Raw genomic sequence first — 15,429 nt, 5'->3', positions numbered from 1 at the left:
GAACAGATATTTTCTTCCTCCATTTTTTTCCCCTTAAAACCTTCATTTTATTAAATATCTCTGTCCATACAACTCAAACTCAACTCCAAACACTCAGACAAACCAAACCACATTGTTGTTTTTCCCAAAGATAATTATTTTGTCTGAAACTCTGTCCACACTAATGCTGATATTTTTGCTAAACTGAACATTTTCTCTATTTGTTCCTCTATATCACATGTAAACAGCTAAAGTCTGGTTTGTATGCATCTAAAGCCTCTGCGTCTTCTACATCCAGTATTATCCAGTATTATAGCTGTTGTTGTCCACATGTTGGACAACAACAATTATGGCTTGAATGAGTCTTTCCACTGGTTTTGGAGTCATTCTAACGTAGTCATGGGTTTTATAAAACTAAGAAAAATATCTGTGGCATAAGATTAATTTAAAGGGGTCATATTTTGCTAAACCAACTTTTATTAGTCTTTAGTTCATTTATTTGTGTCTTTGGGGACCCTAACAATTCAAAAAGTTTGAATTTGAACCCTCCAGGTGCTGCAAAGGTATCTTTAATATTCATTCCAGCAAAAATCAAGTGGATTTCTACAACCCTGTTTCAATTCCTGCTTAACCCATAAGGACCCAGAGTGAGTTTTGTGGCAGTTCCCAAATGAATTTTTCTCCCTATTTAACCTTTTCTAAGTGATTTATCACCATTTATTATAATATTATCCTCTGAATATTTTTTTTTCAAGGAAAATCATCTATTTTTGCTATGTTTCATTGACTAATCATGCAAATGTTCATAAAAGCTCAGAGTAAAGTCAAAAGTTATTGTATCAAAACAGAAAAGACTTAAGAAAAAGCATCTTTTTCAGTCATAAATATCATTAACTGAACATAAACCCAGTGTGTCCATCCACTGTCATTGATCCAACTCCATGGGTTTTACTGGTGAATCAATGTTGTAGAAGATGACAGTGTTTCCATGATAACTACAGAGCCTCTGAACATCCAAATGGGTCATATCTGATGACCATAAAAAGATGACAAACTGTATTTTACACCAATTATGTACATGGAATGATAGAATAAATGGATGAACAATTTTGATCCGTGGATACTTTTGGTGGATGGTGGATGTCTGGATCTTTATGGGTTAATTTGTTATGTTTAACCCTTTCATGCATGAATTATGAGAACTTCAATCAAGATTTTTTTCTTGAGTGTTTTTGTTTCTCTTTAGGTATGAAAAAAGCAGTGTAATTGAATTTTTTTTTTTTTTTTTTATGAACCTATTTTTCATGGGGTTACAAAATGCTGGACAGCATGCATTTACTGACATACTGTGTGAAAACTATGAAATACATTTTTTTAATGCTGTTAATCTGTTCTCACATTTTAACATTCTATAACCTCCTGAGACCCAGCAATGCATTTTTGTCCTCTGTAGGGGACAAGAGTTTTACAGCTTTATCTATCTATCTATCTATCTATCTATAAAAAAAGGATGTCCACTGCAAAGGACATTCCATATTAAAAAAAAATCTATCTGAAAAAACTGTTGCATCATACTATTTCCAATCAATACAATTATTAAATGTAAAAAAAGCCAAAACCTTTCCTTTTCTGGGTCTCTAGTTGTTACTCAGATATGCCCAAAAAAAATGTTGTTTAAAAAAACCCTGCTAATTACAGTCTAATAACCATTAGCAATTGATTTACATTTAAATATGTTACTGCAGATCAGGTTGATCAAGAACAGTAATGGTATGAATTGCATTGTATGGGATGGTGCATAAGCGTCCACTGTGTTGGTTGATATGCAAGTAAAACAACAAAATCCATGAATATACAAGAGAACAGCTTTGAATAGCTGTCCACTGGAGTGACCAGTATGCATGAAAGGGTTAATAATTAGTTATGTCACGATATTTGCACATATAAGGTCAAGACTTCCGACGAACATTTCTCTGAGTACGCCATAATTGTTTATCAGCAGCAGCGGTTGTAGTAAAAACTGAAAATATGTCCAAACTTCGAGCCGATTACCTAAAATGTTCAGTTGTTGGTTGTATTAATAAACACACGAGAACGAGACAGAGCAGCACTGCCAACAGCCTGGAGGGGGTGGGGTGTGAAGTGGCTCATTTGGATTTAAAGGGCCAGCGCTCAAAACCACCCTTCTCATGTCATTACTAAGAAATATTGTTGAAGATGGACCTGTGGAGTTGAATGAATGAAGAATTTAGACCCAAGCAGAGCATTTACAGTTGATGCAGACCACAGGGAAATGTTTTAAAATGCATACTTCCATTTAAAAAAAAAAGAAAAATATCACTCCTTTAACATATGAATGATTTGAGTCATTTACAGGTGCCTACATGCATTCATTTCACAGTGTGGATATTTATGGTTTGTGTTTGTTTTTTTATTCATTTCATTCTGAACAAACAACAAATATAATCTCTCATTATGCGGCTCTGTTCCCAAGCCATTATATCAACACCAACTAAAAAAGCTGACATTATTTACACACTTATTTTCTCCTGTATTTCTGTTCAGGTGAAGGCCTTTTTGTTTTCTTCATTTCTCTTGTTGCGTGGCTATTAAATTATTTCCTGATTTGTGTTCTTTTTTTATGCTACACTGATGCTTCATCTGCAGTCAGAGTCAAAGTGTTTTTCTGCTTCGTGTGAGGACTAACAATATTATTTTACACAGCTATAAAAGCCTGCAGTAAACACATTACTCGCTCAATATGATTTTTTCCACTCCCCATCCAGCCCTGAGGTGATTGGTTTCTGACCTGCTGCGGCCATGTGTTCACTGGTCCTGATTGGCTGAAAGCCCACAAAAGGGATCTGCATAGAGAGGACCAGGCCGATGATGTAGAAGGTGCTGTAGGCTGAAGAGAAGGAGAAAAAAAAAACACAAGTTAGAAGGAATTACAGATGAACAGGTGAATATCGGGTCTATTTATTGGTCAGATCCGATGTATTTGTGTTGTTTTGTACATCATTAGACAATATCAGGTCAAAAATAAAGACGTCACAGTGTGCTGTCGTACAGAAGTAAACCTGGAAGCACCTGAAGTCGGCATTTACGGTTCATTTATGAGCTGATGTGCAGACGAAGACAGACATTGAAGATAAGGAGGCTTTCTGTAAAGTAATATTTGCTACATCTGTGCATGTAGATAAGACAATGCATGAGTTGCATCCTAATAGTTGTTTCAGTTCCTTTTTTTTCTTGGTAAAACATAATGAGATATATCAGGGGTGTCAAAACATACGGCCAACGGACCAAAAATGGCCCGGCAAAAGGTTCAATCTGGGCCCATGTGATGAATATGCAAAAAAAAAAAAAAAAAAAAAAAAAAAAAAAAAAAAGGGTGTCACTGAGTCTTGAGAAGTAATTTTGATCATAAAGTTAAATACTATATTTTTCATTTCCAGATGCCTGTTACTAAATGTTTCATGCCTTCGTAGATCCATTGTGATCTGTAAATTGTAATGTGTAAATGTGAGCTGAGGCATAATATTGTTAAAATTGCACATATTTTTCTTAAAGGAGATTAGATTAGATTAGATTAGATTAGATTAGATTAGATTAGATTAGATTAGTTTGGATTGAACTTTATTGATCCTTTGGGCAGAGCCTCTGGGAAATTAAGTTTCCAGTAGCAGCACAACATTGAATGTACAGATATAAGAATTAGAATATAAAAAAAGGAAATAATAAAACAATAATAGCAATAACTATAGAAACAGGGGTAAAAACAGGCAGGTGCACAGTACAAGTCGTGATAAATATTCATAGTAGTAGTAACAAGATTTTGTTGCTTAATTCAAGTAAAAAAATCTGCCAATGGAACAAGTGAAGATTATCTTGATAAGATTTCTTGAAATAAGATTTTCAAGATCTATTGTCTAAAAATAAGTTCTTATAGCTCACTGAAAAGTTACTCTTTAAGTGATTATGTCTTATTTTAAGTGTGATGAGATATTTGGACTAGAAATGAGAAAAATACACTTGGTAAGATTTTTTATTTTTACAGAGTGGACTTGGGACTCTAGTGCTTACAGTCTAAACAAGAGACCAATTGAGGATGGGAATAAATGTAGTCAGAAACGCATCCAAGACGTCAGCAAATCAGTTAAGAAGCCTATTGTCAAGGCCTACAAACTGTTGAATATGGAGGACAAAGATATCCAAAGACACAATGGTAGTGATTGTACTGTAGCAGCCTTTCTCCACCCTCCCCCTCCCATCTTCGCCTGGAAACAAACTTGCAAAGTCCTTGACGCGATACACAAGAACAAAATACCATTTGGGCTTAAATCATGACTGACAGTTTAAGCATGATTAAGCCTCGGAGTTCAAACGATTTACACACTCGGGAGTTTCGCTGCAAAACCCAACAACGGGCGCTCTGTGAAAACTCCGCCGAAACCTGAAAACCGTTTCAAACAAGCCCACAGGGGTCACGTCCAAAACGCTGAAACAAAGATCCCGTAATAAAGCTTTCGAATAAAGCTCCTCTGGTCCGATACAGCCACAGCGCAGCCAATGAGACTAAAGCATCAGCTCTGTCGAACAACCTGCAGAGTCTTATTACAAACTGGAGACACAAGCCGAGAGATGAAGATGTGTAAAATTGGCACCTCGGGCTGGAAATCAGATTCTTGGCATCATGAGTTGGCTTTATAACAACGCAAATATCTGTCTAGTAGAGTCATGTGTGTTTGTAGTGGGCTCTGCTTCATTAATACAACACGACAGGGTCTAGAAAACCTCAGGAAGTGGGTGGAAGTCCATTTAAGGTCAGCGTTAACAAAAGGGAAGTGGGTGTCCCACAGATGATGGACTCAGTTATTGTTGTTTCACTGTGGTTGTGCTTAAAATCACTGAGGTCCATTTACATGCACAATAATGCTCTGATCTTAATGTCATCAGGTTATGCAAGTGATCATGTAAATAGTATAATCTGATATGCTTTATCAGTAATCTGATTACAAAATTAGGTTAATACAGTTGGATTTCTCCCAAATACTCTGATGTCTTCATGCATGTACACTGACAGTCAATAGAAACTTTGCGGTAGAAATGTCTGCGTATTTCTACTTGTAGGGGGGTTGTAATTATTCATTGTGGATTTACTGATGACTTAGTGCTCGGGTCGTGTAGATAATGATGAGTTGTCATGTTGTCACGGTTCACTGCACATGGGTTGGTCTCTTTGCAAAAGTACAAATACACATTGGGTAATACTCAGTGGGTATGTGCACAATTTGAGGATTGGTTTGGAAGGTCTATACAGGGTGAGTCAGAAAAAACGCTCTTTTCATTTAAAGAAATTGTACCACTGAAATGGAAATGCTTATTTTTCTTTTGATCATACAGTCATATTGATGTGGTTATTGAGCATGTCTGGCGATTGAATCATTGATTTATGGCATAGCATAACAGAGGGAATGTCCATTGTTTATTGTGCACCAAAATATTTGCCAACACAGTTTATGCCACCGTGAATGAAATTGAAATTGTCAACCATTACAGCATGTTTACTCGCCATCAAAATGTTTTGTCTCAACGAAGTCGTCCGGCACGACCTTCAACCTGGCTACCATTCAGATTGATGCAAATCTGTGCTAGTTGTCGCATCTCTAACACAGCTCTTCTCGCCATTCGTGTTCGTCGTAGAGCTTGGATTTCAGCCGTGATGCGATTTCGGAGTTCCTGAAGAGTTTGTGGAACAGTCTGATACACACGGTTTTTAAGATACCCCCACAAGAAAAAATCAAGGGGGGTCAAGTCTGGGGATCTAGGTGGCCACTCTCTCTCCTGACCCAAACAGACAACTCGATGAGGAAATAATACCTGCAATCGCTGTGGTCTTGCCATGATGAAAACTCCCTGGGCACTGTCATGTAGGCCTATGTCCTGAGTGTGAAAGCAAAGCCCCGACTCCTGTAATTGTTGTCAATTTCAAGTTTGTTCACTGTGGCATACATTGTGTTGGCAGGTATTTCAGTGCCCAATAAACAATGGACCTTCTCTCTCTTATGCAATGCAATAAATCTATGACTACATCACCAGACATGCTCAATAACCACATCAATATGACTGTATGGTCAAAAGAAAAACCAGTGTTTCCGTTTTAGCAGTACAATTTCTTTGAATGGAAAGAGCGTTTTTTCTGACTCACCCTGTATAAAAGCCACCATTGTTAGTCCAGTGAACGGCATCATTCCATGTCTATCACCTGAACAACGTCTCCGGGTTGGCACTGGGTATGGTGGAGGTCGGTTTGAGCTCCAGTCATATAGCCAGGCCTATGTATGGGCTGTTCCCAACCCACAATCACAAACCTGGTTGAACGCCACAACATCACAGGCTCTGCTGACGATAGACCGCATAGTCCAGGGAGAGAGGGAGTGACAACTGCAGACCAGGACCGCTACTGTTGGGACTTTGTGTTCAGCAGGTGCCATTTTCTTTTGTTAAGTTTCTTGTTTTGAAAGTACTCTTGAAACTTTAGATTTTTGTTTCTGTATGCCAATATCCTAAACAAATGATTCATGTGAAAAAAATCCAGTTTAGGGTTTCAAAATAAAAATTATGACGAAAATTATGGTCTCAAAGTTTCCACTGACTGAGTGTATATCTTTATCTGATTAGTTTCGTTCTTTTACATCTACGCATGTGCAAAAACAAATAAAATCATAGAACATAACCTGCACGCACTTGAAAACCCTCGGCCTTCAGTCCACACCAACGTTTTTGCACATACAGACGGACGATGTCCCAAATGATTTTTATATTTTTCTATACTCCTCGTGGCACCGTGGGCCTTACAGCTCTGTAAATTCACTTTGCTGTATACACTGAATATATGGCAAAACTTACAACTAAACTGAAAAAATTACATTATGTTAGACTTAGACAAACTTTACTGTCATTCAGGTATGCACTCTGAAACAAACCCAACAATGGACTGAAACGTCTAAACCAGGGTCGACTGTCATATTTCTCAAGTGCATGTAAACGCATCAGATCTTATTATAAGAGCTATCCAATTACTCCCAGTCATCATACGTAAACAGTCTCATCGTATGTTTACAGTTATATTGAATGTTCATGGTAACATTCTATTTTTTTACATTTTCATATTTTTCTATGTTCCTTGTGGCACCGTGGGTCTTAGCGCTCTGAAATTTCAATTTGTTATATGCGCTGAATATATGGAAAAACTTACAGATAAACTGAAAAAAATGACATATGTACGCACTCCGAAACAAACCCGATAATGGACTGAAATGTCTAAACCAGGGTTGACTGTCGTATTTCCCAAGTGCATATGAACGCATCAGATCTTATTATAACAGTTATATGATTACTCCCAGTTATTAGATTTTTGTGATAATGTTAACAGGCTCATTGTATGTTTATAGTACCTTCATAATTATATTCTATCTTCCTAATATTTTCATATTTTTCTGCTATGTTCCTTGTGGCACCGTGGGTCTTAGAGCTCTGAAATTTAAATTTGTTGTATGCACTGAATATATGGCAAAACTTACAAATACATTGAAAAAAATTACATATGTACGTACTCTGAAACAAACCTGATAATGGACTGAAACGTCTAAACCAGGGTCGACTGTCGTATTTCTCAAGTGCATATGAACGCATCAGATCTCATTATAACAGTTATACGATTACTCCCAGTTATTAGATTTTTATGATAATGTTAACAGGCTCATTGTATGTTTATAATACCTTCATAATTATATTCTATCTTTTTAATATTTTCATATTTTTCTGCTATGTTCCTTGTGGCACCGTGAGCCTTAGATCTCTGTAATTTCAATTTGCTGTATGCACTGAATATATGGCAAAACTTACAAATAAATTGAAAAAAATTACATATGTACGTACTCTGAAACAAACCCGATAATGGACTGAAACGTCTAAACCAGGGTCGACTGTCGTATTTCTCAAGTGCATATGAACGCATCAGATCTCATTATAACAGTTATACGATTACTCCCAGTTATTAGATTTTTATGATAATGTTAACAGGCTCATTGTATGTTTATAATACCTTCATAATTATATTCTATCTTTTTAATATTTTCATATTTTTCTGCTATGTTCCTTGTGGCACCGTGAGCCTTAGATCTCTGTAATTTCAATTTGCTGTATGCACTGAATATATGGCAAAACTTACAAATAAATTGAAAAAAATTACATATGTACGTACTCTGAAACAAACCCGATAATGGACTGAAACGTCTAAACCAGGGTCGACTGTCGTATTTCTCAAGTGCATGTAAATGCATCAGATCTTATTATAACAGTTATCCAATTACTCCCAGTTATTAGATTTGTATGGTTATATATCCAGACTCCCTCTGAAGGGAAATGTGGGGAAGAAAAAAAAAACAAAAAAAAACAAAAAAAAAACATCTACGCCAACTTGTTTCTGGGCAGCGAATCAAACCTCGACTCTCTCTGCAGCCGCCTTCACAAGTAGGCTTGATTAGTATTGCTATTACACCAAAAGATGTGTATCCTGCTGTGAGAAGAGCCTGCTGTCCTGTTGGAACAGCGCACATCTTCAGAATAATTTACATCATGATTATCTCATCGCCTTGTCGAGAGCGGAGGATAACACATCTACTAGCCAGCTGGAATCAATGCATTCTTAGATGGTTCCTTCCGCTGCAGGTCACATTCATTAAACCCTGCAGACCAGACGCACATGCAGAAGCTGCTCTGTCTCTGAATCTATCACTGCTGATTTTACCGTATTCTGTTCAGAGCAACATTATTGGAGATGCCAGAGTGAGAAAATGGAAATCAAGGTTGTTGCTACCCCTTCTCACCCACCTACACTTGTTTTTCTATATTACAGTGTAACAAATAGCTGCGGTGGATTAATATACACACTGATCTTTAAAAAGCTGAACGCGTACGTATCTGCCTGTACATGCGCTCTCCTTTCTCAAGTGCTTAAACGTTCAATTGAATTACAAGACTGTGTGATGTTTTTCCCAGCTCTGGTTTTATCTACTGTCTGGTCATCTCTATTCTAAGATGAAAATGAAAAGTTTAGGAAAATTTACAGAGTGGAAATGAAAATGATTTATTTATGGTCAAAATGAAGGAGGATGGTGAGCAGGATGTGGGTCATATGCAATTTTTTTTGGCAGTGTACAAAACTATCCCAATATTGGAATAATATCAGTGAAGAACTGGGAAAAATATTGGGAGACGAACTACCAAGGACATGTTCTGTGTTATATTTGGGTCATTTAATAGGAAAAGACATACAGAGTAGGGATGTAACGATTACCGGTATAACGATAAACTGCGGTAAAATTGCAGATGATTAGTATTACCGTTTAAATTCTAATTATCATGATAACCATGTTTGATTACCGCACTTTTAAGGAGAAAATGCCTATGTAAAGATCTGCTTTTATGTCAAATATTTGAGTATAGTTTTAATTTATTACAATTTTAATTTTATATACCTAATATTTGGAACCAATATTCACTTTTAAAGTCTTTGAGAAGGTTCGTTAAACATCTGTGTGTTATTTATGCAGTAAATTATAAACATTTTACAAATCAGATTTTATATTTTTTGTGTATTTTTGGTCCTTTTGTGTTGATATAATAGGTTAAAGTGAAAAAAATAATAGACAGATGATACAGATGAAGTTGTGCTGAAAAAACAGATCCCAAACATGGGTATAGTAAACATTTGTTTATATAATATATAAAGGCAAAATCAAAAGGACTGAAAAACGGCCAAAATAGGCTCAGACCACTAAGGGTTAATATTTGAATGTTTCTGCAACAGAAGGTACATCGTGCCAGTTATTTTATTTGTTTTTGTTTTGTTGTTTTTTGTTTTTTGTTTTTCTTTTTCAAATACAACTTGGTTAAATTATTTCAGTGTGTGTATTAGTACTTTTTGAACATTTTGAGCACAATTTCAACAATACTGAGATAATAATGATAACTGTGATAATTTTGGTCACAATAACCGTGATATGAAATTTTCATATCGTTACATCCCTAATACAGAGTAAGGATAAATATTTGATTAAAATCCTATTGGCATCGTCTAAAAAAGCCATCACACGAAAATGGTGCAAAGAGGAACCCCCCCTACCCTAAATAATTAGAGAGACATTATGGAAAAAATTCACAACATGGAGAGACTTACGTATATCATAAGACTACAGCAAGCAACATGTGAATATTGATGGAAAAAGTGGACAATATACAGGACAACTGACACTATGTTCGAAATGTTTGTGTTGTAAAAGTTCAAAAATGAAACAATAAAATATAGGTTTAAAAAAAAAAAAAAAATGAAGGAGGATTCTGAAATGGGAATGGGGAACATATTACATCTTAAAAAGATTAGATACAATGACAAATAAAGACTCTTCCCTAAGATCTGGGACCCTTTATTAGTGTTCATTAATAATGAAGGCTGATTCACCTCTGCAGCTGAGTACACTCATACTACCTCAGTAGTGCAGCGACTAAGGACTAATTTTCTAACGATAAATCTTTCGACTAGTTTTTCGATTAGTCAAGTAATCTAAAAAAAAAAATCAAGTGTTTGTTATTTTGTTGTGTCCATTTTATTTTGAATACAACTCAAGGGCCAAAACATAAAATGTCACATCTACCATGACAAATGTAAACAATATAAATAACTTAAATATTACTAAACAAAAAATGACAAAGTGGGGAAGTCTGAACAGTGCGCACAGATTTGTGGACCATGATGCTGTTTTTTTGTCATATGCTCATGTGCTTTGTTTATACTGCAGTTAAAATAAAAAAATTAAAAATTAAAAAAAATGAAGGAGGACACTAGAAACAACTATCTCTTAATACTTAATACTAGTTATCATTTTTTCTTTTAACTGTAGTTTTTATTTATTTCGAAAATGTTTATTCAGTTCTAGTTTTCATCATTTTGTTAGTTTCCGATAATAACCTTGGTGAGGGCAGTGTTATGATCTGGGGTTGATTCAGTTGGTCATCTTTGTTTTCACCAGTTTGCAATGAAATGCCTGAATTCAACATGTCTCCATGCTTTATTCAGTCCGACTGGTGGCAAAAAAATCATAAAAAATTTCAAATAAATACCTTAATTAAAAAAGGGAGGTTAAATACTTCTCTGCGGTGCAAATCAACACAGATTAATAGAATAATGACCTCGAGCGTCTTCTTTTCAACCACTCTGGCCAGCGCTGCTTTGATTTGGCAGTGAAATGGAAAAGCTGTCTGTAGGTGGTCATTTCTGCAAACAGATGTCGGGTATTTTTTTCTACTGGAAATGCATCCAAACTAAAAGATGATGAATACACATGTCGTCCTCCACTCAAAACCCCTCTCATCACGTCTAATCTAATCATTTTGTCCTGCCGGGCAGAGCTGCTCGGTAATGGATGAGGTGGGCGTCGTCCTGCCGAAGCCTCCCGGTAGGCGGCACGCTGCACCTGCTCTGCGGACGCTGAATGATGTGACGGCCCTGGAACCGCCACCGGGAACCAGCAGCCGAGCACATGCCCGTAAGCGGAGAAAAGACATCCATCATAGAGGATATGTATTCAAAAGGTTCAAGTTGGCTGCAGAGGAGACGGCGCTCTGCTTTATTAGACAGAGGGAATAGAGCAAGAGGAGGCTGGAGCGTGACAGCAGGTCGCAGACTGGACCTCCGACCGCAGCTACACTATGTAGACAAAAGTATTTGGACACTTGACTGATGATCATGTGGAACAGAGGTAGGGATGGGAATCGAGAACCGGTTCCCAGTAGCGCGATTCCTTGGAATCGTTTGCCTGCCTGTTTAATGATTCTGCTTATCAATTCCGCCTTAGTTGCGCATGCGCGATGACATCACGCTTACGCTGCATTGTTTTGGTCAGAACGTAGCCAACATGGTGTTGAGGCAGAAACGGTCTAAAAAGTCACCTAAAACCATCTAAAAAGTGTCACCAGGGCCACCTGTAACACTGTCAAAGCTTCCATGTCTTCAAAAGGGTGGAATCCCTCTCGTATGCTCAAACATTTGTCCACAACATGGAAATCATTTACAGGAATGTCACGTATTTGAGTCGCTACTTAGCGGCGCTTGTGAATGTAGCAGCAGAGTGAACACCGGGCCCAGTTCCGGTTCCGGTGCAGGCAACAAACGTCGTACCCAAATACAAGTTTCCGGAGGTAGGAGAAAGGAAATGAGGTGCACAACAACGGGAGACAAGCCAAGTCGAACCGGTTCCACGTAGTAGAAATGTGGCAATAGAGGAATTAGTAAAGAGTCTTTAGTTTAATTTTCACTGCATCCCGCTGCCGGTGCTGCCACTGCCACCACCCCCCTGAACCAGGCCTGGCGTCATCTGTTCTTATTATTTGTACATACTGTATATGGTATATTTTATGTGCAGATGGAAATATAAATGACAGTTAATGCAAACACACCCGTTTGTACTCTTTTATTCCCTCACCCAATGAGAATCGATAAGGAATCGGATCGATAAGCAAAATCGATAATGGAATTGGAATCGTTAAATTCTTAACGATTCCCATCCCTAAACAGGGGTGTTAAACTCATTTTCTTTCAGGGGCCGCATTCAGCCCAGTTTGACCTCCAGTGGGCCGGACCAGTAAAATAGTAGCATAATAGTCTATAAATAATGACAACTCCAAATTTTTTATATGCAAAAAATAACATTAAATTACGAAATCATTTACATTTTACAAACTATCCAAACAAAAAAAGATGTGAATAACCTGAAAAAACTGCAATTTCTGAAGAAAAATGAGAAGAAATAATAAGAAAAATTTGATCAGTATTCTGCCTCAACTTATGATTTCTATGTGTACATTACAGATCAGATCTACCGAGGCATAAAACAGGCAGAATATTGTTAAAATTACACGTATTTTTCTTTAGATATTTCAGGCCATTCATATTTGTTCAGGTTATTGACGTTTTATTATTAAAGGATATCAGAATTTAATGTTCTTTGCAATAAATCAAAGAGAAAAAATTGGTGTTGCCATTGTTTAGAGGCATGATGTCACATTATTTTTTTCACATTAAACCAAGAGGAACATTTGGAGTCATTATTTTTAGGTTTTTATGATGTTATTTTTGAGTTTGACGCCCTTGACTGTTAATATCTTCTGCACTTTACAAATTCATCCCACAGGTTGGATTGGAACCTTTCGCGGGCCGCATGTTTGACACCTGTGTGGCTATTGCACACTCATGCACTACGATGATGATGATGCTCAAACGATATATTGTGCAGCTCTACAATATATGGACAAAAGTATTGGGACACTTGACTGATGATCATGTGAAAGTCTGTCTGGAACCAGCAAATACTGTCTGGATTCTGAACCCAGGATAAAAGCATCCAGTACAAGTAATATCTTGTTTTGTTTCTGGAACTTTCCTTCTTGTAAATAGGGTAGCCATAAATAAACTGGTGCTTCAGCCCACGCCTTTTCGCCCATGTTTAATATAGAAATCCAAACTGTATGTACATATGTATACATCATGTTTTGGTGAATGGACAAATAAATTACTACTCAAAGTCATCAGAGTATGAAACTGACCATGAATTGATTGAACTGTATTGGGTTATAAGTGTTCATACATTTATTATGCAAGGGACACCTATTACATTGGGTATGCAATATATGGACAGAAGTATTGGGATACGTTGAATTGAGGTGTTTCTTTTCTAACAAAGGTCTGGGATACAAAACAATAATGATAAATGTCGCAATATAGATAAATATCATTACATTGCTTAGTTTGGTCTAAATTGTTATCTTTGTTTCCAAAATACCTCAGAGATGGTTTGTACTTAATTTCTCTCAACATTGCCTTTTTTTTTTTTTTTTTTTAAATCCATGACTATGATTTTAAATGTTCTACTTAGACATTTCTCAAATCAAATAATGTCTCAAATCATCATGAACAGGACATCTTACAGCTGCAGCCATGATGCATCTCAATATTTTTGTCCATACAGTTTAAGAACATCAATATTTCTTTCAAGTTTAATAGGAGATTTGTAATCTTAAATGAGGTGTGAAGAAAGTAGAGGGTTAGTTTCACTTATTCCACAGCTGATCGGATCAGCCAATTTGATGTGCCCTTTTCATTTTTCATTCATCTTGTAATGTTATTTGCTGTGGCGTCAAGTGTCTTTGAGTACCTCGAAAAGCGCTATATAAAACTGATGTATTATTATTGTAGTCATGGTAGAAATTATTATTTACTGTCAGACACGTTGAATTCAGGTGTTTCTTTTCTAACAGGGGTCTGGGATACAAAACAATAATGACAAATGATAATGTAGTTTTATATTGGTTATATATTATATTATATCATTGCATTAGTTAGTTTTGATTTGTCATCTTTGCTTCCAAAATCCCTCAGAGACTGTTTTAACTCCATTTCTCTCAACATTTTTTTTCATCCATGACTATGGTTTTAAATGTTATAAATTTCGAAAATATTTTTACTGCACTGACTGTATATAGTAATTTTCTGTCTCAACTAACCATCTACTTTCTTCATATCTCAGAAATATTGATGTTTATGAAGTATATGGACAAAAATATTGGGGTTTTTTGGGAAATTATGGCTTCAGCTCATAAGACGTCCTGTTGATAGTGATTTGAGATACAAACATCAATATTTCCTAAAGTTTAATCGGAGGTTTTTCTTCCTAAGTGAGATGTGAAGAAAGTAGATGGTTAGTTGTGGTAGAAAATTACTATTTACAGTCAGAGCATTAAAAATATTTGAGAAATTTAGAGGTCGAACATTTAAAATTATAGTCATGGATAAAAACAAAAAACAAAATCCATGTTGAGAGACAAGCATCTCTGAGGCATTTGGAAGCAAACATAACAATTTAAACAAAAGTATCCAATGTAATACAATGATATTAATCACAATATATAACTATATTATGAGATTTATCATTATTGTTCTGTATCCCAGACCGCTGTTAGAAAGGAAACACTTGAATTTAACATGTCCCAATACTTTTGTCCATATAGTATGCCGGGTATGCGACAGAACACAGTGAATTATTACAACTTGGAGCAATTAGGTGGTTTGTTGTGGTAGAAAATTATTATTTACAGTCACAACACAAAAAATAAGAACATTTAAAATCATAGTAATGGATTACTAAAAAAAAAATCTGAGTTGAAATTAGGTAAAAAGTAAATTAAGTTGTTAAGTAAAAACTATCTCTGAGGCATTTTGGAAACAAACATAACAATTTAAACAAAAGTACCCAATGCAATACAATGATATTAATCACAATATATAACTACATTATGAGATTTGTCATTATTGTTTTGTATCCCAGACCC

The 15,429-nt window shown here is 36.1% G+C and overlaps 1 protein-coding gene across 1 annotated transcript in view; it reads right to left on the bottom strand.

Annotated features, from left to right (window-relative positions):
- Positions 1–15,429, bottom strand: part of LOC115435750 (dolichyl-diphosphooligosaccharide--protein glycosyltransferase subunit STT3B-like) — a 165,262-nt gene that overhangs the window by 54,348 nt on the left and 95,485 nt on the right. Inside the window, exon 6 of the mRNA XM_030158356.1 lies at positions 2,789–2,887. Within this exon, the coding sequence (XP_030014216.1) occupies positions 2,789–2,887 (99 nt within the window). The remainder of the gene's footprint in view (positions 1–2,788; positions 2,888–15,429) is intronic.

The sequence above is a fragment of the Sphaeramia orbicularis genome, chromosome 16, assembly GCF_902148855.1.
Source record: "Sphaeramia orbicularis chromosome 16, fSphaOr1.1, whole genome shotgun sequence".
Lineage (NCBI taxonomy): Eukaryota > Metazoa > Chordata > Actinopteri > Kurtiformes > Apogonidae > Sphaeramia > Sphaeramia orbicularis.
This window is presented reverse-complemented; position numbering and strand designations above follow the sequence as displayed.